Here is a 10,125-nt window from a genome sequence, read left to right as displayed (position 1 = left end):
ATCGATTCCTTGTATGTTTTGAACATGTTAAAAAATTGACAATAAAGCTACTTTATCTTTATCTTATCTTTATCTCATCTCATTATTATATACCAACCCACTGTCCATCCCTTTACTGGCTATACTAGCCCCATGCAGACTTTATCACTAAATATTCGTATATATATATATATATATATATATATATATATTTCTGCTGTTTTTATAGATATATATTTTATTGTACTATCCAGTCCAGCAGCACGAGAACACTGACAAAATCACATCATTGCATTCCATTACTGTATCTGTAAATATCTTCTCCGTATGTGATTTATGTATGTATGTCAGTGATGTGTTAAGTATACAAGCTACTGGATGATCTAAATTTCCCATGGGATTAATAAAGTATCCATCTACCTATCTATATATCGCCCGCAGATCCAGAGCCCATGTGGCCGCACCATGGATTACGATTTGTGGATCGCGCATCAGAGGTCGCAATGGTTGATCCAGTATGGCGGATTCTATATATTGCGGGCTGATCGTAGTGGTAATGGCGGATCCTGTGTGGCATTGGCATCAGATACGGGTGGTGGACCAGGACCGCGGCAGCAGATCATGGTGGATCCTAATAAGCGGCAGTGGACAATGACTGTGGACTAAAGTGGCATCTGATCTGGATGGTGGATCATAATCTTGCTGGTTGCTGACCATAGACTATGATTGCAGCAGGACTAATTGACATATAGTGTTGAAGTTATCCTTCCAAATGTTTACCCTCATCAATGCTGCTAAAACTTTATCCTAATGATGTTTTCCTACAGCTGACATCTATTGCACTTCTGTCCGTCCTGGGAGAGGGATCCCTCACATGTGGCTCTCTTTAAGGTCTCTATGTATTTTTTACCCTGTACAAGGTTTTTTAGTAGTTTTTCCTTAGTCTTGCTGAGGGTTAAGGACAGAGGAGGTCACACCAAGTTAAAGCCCTATGAGAAGAGTTGTGATTTGTGAATATCGGCAAATACAATTTTATTGATTGACTGATATCTGTAACTGTAAATTCAATTAAGCTGTAATATTTGATATATTTCAGTATTCTGCTGATACATTAAAGCATGTAACTATATTATGATGTTTTATAAGTGTTTCTTCCATGTCCTTACCAAGATCAGATCTTTCAAAGCATTTCTTAAGAGTAAACAACAATAGGAGGATATTGCAAATAGGGCTGGGGTTATTATAACCATTTCATGAAGGGTCGGAAAATATGGTGTTGGGGAAGGGGAAACTCCATAGTTTTAACATTTAGGAGTTTCACATCCACATTTGAGATTTCAAGACTGCATCAGCAAAAGATGTGTTGTTGCTGTGAGGGTACAAGGAAGAGGAGGGCTGGTCTTTCCAGTGATAAGAGTGTCAGTCATTGTTTGTACACGATTCTTTCCTCCAGCTCTAAAGATGCTGCTGCTGCTCCTCCTGCTGCTGTCATTTACTGTGAGTGTGTCTTACTCCTACAAGCTAGCGATACAAGAAAATACTTCTTATTATTTGGTTCTTTGTTTTGTTGCAGTCTTTTTTCTGCGGTTCGTCAACTGTAAATGTTGTAAAATTTGGTATTACATATTATATGAATCATAATTTCATGTTAAATGCATATGTGAGTACAGGATGACAGTCAGACTGAGCGTGTGTGGGGTGTGAAGAACAATGGCTCGTGCGTGTGCGAGGTAAACTCCAACATTTGGTCATTCCCTGCTGTGAAGTACGAGGCTGTGCTGGAGCAGGTTCTCTCCTGTGAAGATTCTTTAGGCAACCTGCAGGAACAGGTAAGATCAATAACAGTGGTAATTATGAGAACTATCAGACCCCTCAATTTACCTGTTTAGCATGTTTGGTGAAATAGTAAAATTTCAGTTTCCCTCTGTGCTTCCTTGCAGGTGGGATTATCCCATCAGCGTCTCCCTCAGATCCAGGCTCTGTTTACAAATATGACAGCTCGGCTGCAGCCTTACCAGTACCTGCACTACCAGGGCCTGTACACTGACTTGTCTCTGCGCCTGATGGGACAGGAGCTCAGCCAGCTGGAGACAGACATCAGTGCCATCCACAACCAGTTAAACAACAGCCAAACACAGAAACTCTCTAAAGAGGTACTGCAAACATCATTATAGTACAGCAAAGAAAAAGGCTACCATATTACTGCATTAAGCAGCATGAAGATATATAATGCGTGTGTGTGTATGTGTGTAGGTGGGTACATTGCGCAGAGATATAGACAGGAAGACAATGTCAGACACCATTAACATGAAGACTGTCAAAGAGAAATTGCGCCACCTGAAGAACAGTGCTGAGTCCTGCAAGTCAATCCCCCAAGACTTCAGAGGTAAATGTGTGTGTGTGTGTGTGTGTGTGTCCTTCTACTTATATATTTGTGAGGACCATTTTAAGCCTCGATCTTGCAGTGTGAGGACATTTGACTTTTTTCAATGGGCTGTTTGATGTTAAGTCTTGGTTTTAGGGTTAGGGTTATAATTAGTTTAAGGTTAGGTGAAGTTTTCCTGAAATAAGGAGGTAAGGGTTAGGTTCCGGCATTTCGTTTTTATACTTAAAAGGACCCATCGTATGCCCATTTTAACACAGTTGATATGGTTTCTTGGGGTCTTAATGAAATGTCTTTTACATATTTTGGTCAAAATACCACAAGGATCATGTAAACAGCACCTTTTTACCCTTTCTAAAACAGCCTTCCTCAGATTGACCTGTTTTGAGTGCCCAGCCCCCCCTCAACCGTAACCCATAAAGTGAGGTGCTGAGGTTAAAGATGAAGTTGAGGTAGTAGGCGGTAGCTCCATGTTGCATGTTGACCTTGATTGATGAACTTCCTCCTCATGCTGTTTCTATCATCAGCCTCCTGTGTGGTAAATTCAAAGTGTCTTTCATGGCTGTCAAAAGACTCACAATACAGAGATGCTGATGCAGCTGGTGCAGCTGGCAGCATTGATCAGGGAGAGTATCCACAGAGTCTGGTTTAACCAAAGAAGGAGTAGTCTGAAACTGGAATAAGACTTACGCCGGGTTCACACCGGACGCTGAAGCGCCACGCCGCGCTAAGAATATCACACTCTTTTGCTGTTATCAGCCCAAAGTAAAAACGGCATTTAATAATTTATTTCAAGGATATATGTGTTTATTTCAAGGATACATGTGTTTCCTGGCGCGATACGCCAGGAAACACACTGAAGCCGCAGCTTTTACATATTCAAAATGCAGTTGCCTATTCTCTGCACGCACGGATGCATTCTCAACAGATATAAATCATCCACAGGAGGTGATGGAGTGCACTCAATAAGATAGAAGTACAAACATATGGGTGAGTGTGTGTGTTTGTATTGTAAAGACCTTAATCTTAATGAGTTAGTCCTAGGTAGATAATAGTTACAGTTGCAATCAGAAATATTCAACACCCTGACCTCAAAAGACATTATAGTGATGTGGATAAAAGATAATGACAATAAATGACAATAATTGATACATATTTTAATTATTTTGACAACAGAAGTTGACTTACTTTGAAGTTCAAATGAAAAATGTAACTCTTTTAACACATGTGCATGTGCAGTATTATTCAATCCCCAGCCTGAGTATTTTGTGGCGCATCCTCTAGTTTTTATAAATTCTAAAAAAGGTTTTCGGCAAGTGCGGACAAGCTTCTCACTCCTCTCGATCAGAATCGTTGCCTATTTTTGACGTGCAAAAGCGTCTCGATCAGTGATGTTTGATGGCTTCCGTGCTGCAACTGCCATATTTGAATCCCACCAAAGATTTTCAATCAGATTTAAATCTGGTGACTGTGAATGCCACTCCAGGATGTTCCAAGATCTTTTTCTCAACCAAGCTTTAGTTGACTGAGAGGTGGTCTTTGGATCATTGTCTTGCTGGAAATCCAATGATCACCAACAGAAGGCATCACATATTCTTTAAAATGGCCTGGTATTTCTGAGAGTTCTATGATGCCAGGTACTTGATCAGAATACCAATTTCTGCCGCAGAAAAACAGCCCAACATCATCAATGACCCACCATCAGGCTTGACCTTGGGGATGGTATTCTTATGGTCATAAGCCTGGGCGTTCGTACGCCAGACATACCGCTGGACCATATGTCCAAATAGCAGAGGTGGGACCAAGTCATTTTTTTGCAAGTCCCAAGTAAGTCTCAAGTCTTTGCCCTCAAGTCCCGAGTCAAGTCCCAAGTCAAGACAGGCAAGTCCCGAGTCAAGTCCAAAGTCAAGACTGACAAGTCTCAAGTCAAGTCCAAGTCCTGCAGTTTGAGTTTCGAGTCTTTTCGAGTCCTTTTGATCACTGAGTAATAATATATTTACACAGATCATGTATGCTTTTAAAATCTATATTTATTTATTCATTAAAACAAGTGCAATTGAAATTACAGAAAACAATTGTCCCAACATTGCACTTCCCTATTGCACTATTAACCAGTCATTTTTAACATTTAACTCATATTTTGCAAGAATATTCTACATTTTAAACCACTCCTACAGAATGAACACATTTGAAAAAACAAGTGCAACTGTAATTATTTGTACAAAAGGGCTAACATTGTATTTTGCATTTTAACTAGTTCCACAGCAGTTTCTGTCCTGTCCTGTGTTTATCTCATCCCATTTGTCTCACCTCATATTGTCTGTGTGTGTGTGTACATGTGAGAAACATAACAAATACATGAACATGAACATTTCTGTCCTGTCCTGTGTTTATCTCATCTCATTTATCTTACCTCATATTGTCTGTGTGTGTGTGTACATGTGAGAAACATAACAAATACTTGAACATAACAATGAACAGGGTTGTGCTTTTTATATGTCAGGGCCCTATGCTGAATTGCATTTGCAAAAGACCAAATTGGCCAAAAGTCTGTCAGTCATTTGTGCACGATGTGGACGTAGTATGATTCCACCCAGTGCCGCTGCGAGCCATTTTGGTGCCCTAAGCATAACTCCTCTATGATTACATTAAATAATCATCAATAAGTACAAACAGGAATAGTCAATCTTCTTTTACTTTTTTTGAGCAATTTAATATATCTCTTGTTCTGCCTTTTGTGTGATATAAATGGCTAAAAGGTACCTAATATTTCTATACTGAAATAATATCGGCATTATAATTGTAAGCTAATTTATTTAATGACGTTATTGTTGAGGGTTGATTTGTATTTCCGGTTTTAAGTGGGTTGTTGGTAGTGACTTATTTTGGAAGGGGGTTTTAAAGGAAGTGGGTGCTTTGATGAGTGAAGTTGTAAAATGAACGGAGAATAAACGGGTGTGCCGGTCCGAGCGCATGACCTGCTCTCGTGTCCTTTGTCGGCTGAAGCCGGACTTATGATACAACCAAACGCTCGGCTACATAATTATAATAACTATGATAATTTTTCAGTTGCTTTTTTTTGGTGCCCCCTCAGGACTTGGTGCCCGACGCACAGCGCGTAGTGCGCGTTTTGGGAGCGGCGGCGCTGCACACACAGACGCACACAAACACGATGACAGATACAGAGCGCTCCTTAATAACATACTTTTTAATCTTTGTGTTTTGGGGAAAGGAGCAAGTCTTAACAAGTCAAACGGCTCAAGTCCAAGTGAAGTCACGAGTCATTGATTTTGAAGTCCAAGTCGAGTTGCAAGTCTCTTTACATTTTGTCAAGTCGAGTCTAAAGTCATCAAATTCATGACTCGAGTCTGACTCGAGTCCAAGTCATGTGACTCGAGTCCACACCTCTGCCAAATAGTTCCAGATTGGTTTCATCATTCCATAGAACTGTCACACAAAACTCAGTCGTCTTATCCAAATTCCTCCTGGCTTATTCTAGTCGACTTTTGATGTTCATTGTGGTCAAGAGCTGACTGCATCTTTGAGTCTGGCCAAGAAGTCCTTGTTTATTCAGTGCACGTTTTATAGTTGCCACTGAAGCACTTGTACCAGCATTCATCAGGTCATACAAAGGTGTCTTGCAGTCACACAGGGGTTTTTCTTAGTTGTTCTGACTAAGTTGCTGAGGGCCTTGATGAAATGTTGGGCTTTCTTCGACGGCCAGGCAGGTTTGAAGCTCCTCCATATGTTTTAAACTTCCTTATAAGCCCTTCAGGTTTGATGAAATAATCTCTCTCAGCTTTCGTGGAAGCAGCTTTGTCTTTCCAATGATTGCAACTCACCTTGAATACCTTCAAGGGTGGGGTTTATTATGCATCAAAGCTGAAGCAAATGAAGGATCATTATAGAGTTCCCAAAGGCTTAACTAACTCAACTCGACTTTAGGCCATAAAAACTGTCATACAGCATTAAAAACAACAATATTATATAGGGGTTGAAAAATTGAGACATGGCTATTTTAATAAAATATACTGTTACACACAAATACTACATCAGGCATTTTCTGTGTTGATTTTGTTATCATTCAACTCATAAAGAAGTCATCCGAAGCAGAATCCTGTAATTGATAAATCCTTAAAATCATTGGGGGGTTGAATATTTCTGATTGAAACTGTATGTCTCCAGGAAATTAAAGCAAGTTAATGTAATGACCTATGGACCATGATTGCAATAAGCAATACAAACATGCAGACCAAATAAATTGACAAAGAAAGTGTAAACATGGCTCTGCTATATCTGAAATCCAGATACATTTCTCAAAGCATGAAGAGTACCACATTCACAATGTGTAACATTGTAGCTACAAAACATAGTGACAATGCAACAAACCTAAATACAATGTTTTTTGAGAATTCCGGCCTCTTCGACAATGTTTAATGAAATACAATTCAACTTCGAATAAAATCTTCCCAACGTATATTAAATAGTAAAAAATGAACTAGGTTTAAAGTGAGGCAGGGGCCACATTTTTCAGTTAGTAATCTTTATTTAGCATTTACTCAGCTTTCTTACGTGTACAGAAAAGGGAAACTAATAACTGTTTTTGATTTGTCTCTAAACTGTGTTGTGTGACTGTGCCAGAAAAAAAGACCTTCCACATTTTCTGTGTGATTAAGAAAATAATTTCATTGATATGTTTATTGAAATTACAACTACAACTTCAAATCTCAGTTTAAAAGTATTGATATCAGAGATAAAGCAGTAAAGAACAGTTCTCTTAATGTGAAAGACAGAAATATATAACATAATCATTGATATTACATATTATAAGTAACATGCATATATAAACTGTGTATGATATTGTGTAAATAATTATTTCTGACAGCAATCATGTGCCCTTAGGATTCAAGACAGAGAGACATTTATTATGCCTGTACTGTACCTGACCATGAGACTCCTCTCTACTCCCTATTTCCAGGCCAGGGAAGGTACTGCCTTAAAGGTCTGATCACCAACATCAGTAAACCTGTCACAACTAAGATCAGTCCCAATGGAAAGAGCTACGTCTCTGGTTCATGGGGCAAACAGGCGCAGATGGACAGTGATGAGCAGAAGACCAGCTATTGGGTTCAGTCTCTGATCAGCAGCCACATCTGGGGAAATACTCTGCGCGTATACCAAACCTTTGACGACTTCATGGCCTCTGTCAACCACAAGATCTTTACCTTTGCTCCATCCCACACCCATGCAAATGCGATTGAGGGTCCCAGTGCTGTCCTGTATGGTGAAGCACTGTACTATCACTGTTACCGCTCTGCAGATGTTTGCCGCTACGACCTCAAAACAAACGACGTCAAACGTGTAACACTTCCAGGCAACGGAGTGGGTTTCAACAACAAGTTCCCTTATTGTTACTATGACTGCCAGGCCAATAGTGATGTAGATTTAGAGGCAGATGAGACAGGTCTATGGGCTATCTATGCCACTGTTGGTAACCATGGTAATCTAGTGATGAGCCGCCTGGTTTGGGACAGTGAGGGTGCAACACTCAATGTCTCACAGACATGGGAAACAAGGCTTTTCAAGAAGGCAGTGAGTAATGCTTTTATGGTGTGCGGCGTGCTTTATGCCACCCGTTATGTGGAAGACACTCTTGAAGAGGTTTTCTACGCGTTTGACCCCGCAACAGGCAAAGAGGACAACACACTTTCAATCTCATTGGAAAAAGTAAGTAAAGGAGTAGCCAGTGTGAGCTACAACCCCACCAACAGGCAGATCTACATGTACAATAACGGATATCTACTGGCCTACCAGGCCCACTTCTGATCTGGTGCAGTTGTACTCGCTATTTCTCATGTTAGCCATGTTCATATAACACAGGAAATGACCAAAGCTGGAAACATTTCATTAGAGGCTATTCAAACGGTGTCATGAGCCAATGTCAGCAATATTTTAAAATATAAAAGTATTTCATATACAGCATGTAACTGTGTGTCTTTTCATGTAGTACTTATGGTGTAAATAAATTAAAATTACAGCAATGCATTACATTAAGACTCAAGCAGTGGTTATTTCCATTTGCCTCTTTATTCTTGCCATGTATTGAAGGTGTGTTAGGGGAGTTGGTAATATCGTTCTGGACTAAATTCAAAATGGAATATAAAACAGATGGAATAATTGAAAACACCACTACACAAAGTGATGGAAATTATACCCTATTATAATACAGCCAAGTAATGAAAATAGCATATAGCAATTCATAATTAATAAAAATAAAAAGTAATAAATCTACTTTGTTCCAGATTATACAACCATGTCACTTATCCATGTACAATATACTAACATATATTTTGTGTATTCAGCTAACCACAGACTCATATCTAACCTTCTTGCGGACATTTTATAAAATGATTTGCATAGGAATGGTTTGTTTGAAAACTGTCAGAATTTAGAATCAATCATTGCACAGAGACAGCTATATTACATTACGTGTCATTTGTCTGACGCTGATTTAGGGGCTCAGTATCTTGCCAAAGACACTTCGGCATGCAGATTGCGAAGAGTGGGGATTGAACCGGCAACCTTCTTGTAGGAGAACGACCACTCTACCCCCTAGGCCACACTGTCCAATGTCCTTTGCATGGCCTCAGACAACGGTCTTGACTCAGTACTTGTTCTTCTGAATCTTTTCACACCATATATCACAGGACTCTGTCCCAGAGACTGGTACATGTTATTGGGATTAAAGGAATAGCATGAGTTTGGCCAAGGGGTCTCATTTATAAAATGCGTGGGATTCATACTAAAAGTGTACGTGCGCACAAAAGCCGGAAATGGCGTACGCAAAAGATCATTCTGATTTATAAAAAATGAACCCAATGTTCATATTATAAATCACAGTCCACCAGGAAACTTTCGTACATGGATCTGGCTTATACTCCGCCCTCCACACGCTCACTTTCAACCATAAATGGTCAATTCAAACCACTTCATGAATATTAAATCATGCTGCTGACCAATGGGTCAGGTGTCACGGCATCAAGCGATGAGAAGAGGAAGCAAAACTTTCTGAACTGACATCGAGGTGTTTTTCAGTGAGGTGGAGGTGAAAAGCGATTTTATGGGACAGAAGTAAATGGTAATTGGTTTTGTATTTATATAACACTTTTCTAGTCTTGAAGACCACTCAAAGCGCTTTACAGTACAGTTTTACATTCACACACACATTCATACAATGCATCTATTTGCAGCACTTTGTTATTCTATGGGGGGCCATTCAGGGTTCAGTATCTTGCCCAAGACACTTTGGCATGCAGATGGGTCAGACTGGGATTTGAACGGCCGACCTTCAGGTTGGAGGACGACCACTCAGCCACAGCATCCACCAGTTATTTATTAGTGACGTCACTAGGAGGGTAAGGTCAAGGTGCTACATTAGACACCAGGTTCCAGTTTTATTTTCCGAGAAATATATGAGGCCACAACAGAATTCAATAAAAATGTATTAATTACATGAGTCCATTATAAAAACATGTCATTGCTAACTTGTTGTAGGGTATGGTTTAAAACAAACAGTCAACCAAAATAAGCACCTTTATTATCCTATGAAGTGTAAGGTGTACAGAGTTATCTGTTATTGAATCATTCCAAATATAAAAAAAAAAACTATTGGTTTTATCTGCTCTAAGTAAAAAAACTGAAGCACTAACACAAATAGACGTGTATGAATGTTTATGCTATTAGGGGATGTGCTGAGCTATCGT

At 39.6% G+C, this 10,125-nt stretch overlaps 1 protein-coding gene across 1 annotated transcript; it reads left to right on the top strand.

Moving 5' to 3' along the window:
- Window positions 1-1,362: 1,362 nt before the first annotated feature.
- On the top strand, window positions 1,363-8,412 carry LOC133955616 (olfactomedin-like). The gene is made up of 5 exons (XM_062390542.1): window positions 1,363-1,476; window positions 1,650-1,808; window positions 1,920-2,132; window positions 2,233-2,365; window positions 7,341-8,412. The coding sequence occupies exons 1-5, from the start codon at window positions 1,441-1,443 to the stop codon at window positions 8,186-8,188; spliced, it is 1,389 nt and encodes a 462-aa protein (XP_062246526.1). The 5' UTR covers window positions 1,363-1,440; the 3' UTR covers window positions 8,189-8,412.
- Window positions 8,413-10,125: the final 1,713 nt, after the last annotated feature.

Source organism: Platichthys flesus, chromosome 6 (genome assembly GCF_949316205.1).
Source record: "Platichthys flesus chromosome 6, fPlaFle2.1, whole genome shotgun sequence".
NCBI classification, from domain to species: domain Eukaryota; kingdom Metazoa; phylum Chordata; class Actinopteri; order Pleuronectiformes; family Pleuronectidae; genus Platichthys; species Platichthys flesus.
This window is presented reverse-complemented; position numbering and strand designations above follow the sequence as displayed.

Coding starts and splice junctions, on each gene's coding strand:
- LOC133955616 (XM_062390542.1), top strand. CDS start 1,441: ATGCTGCTGCTGCTCCTCCTGCTGCTGTCATTTACT. Junction 1,809..1,919: donor TAGGCAACCTGCAGGAACAG/GTAAGATCAATA, acceptor GCTTCCTTGCAG/GTGGGATTATCCCATCAGCG. Junction 2,133..2,232: donor CACAGAAACTCTCTAAAGAG/GTACTGCAAACA, acceptor GTATGTGTGTAG/GTGGGTACATTGCGCAGAGA.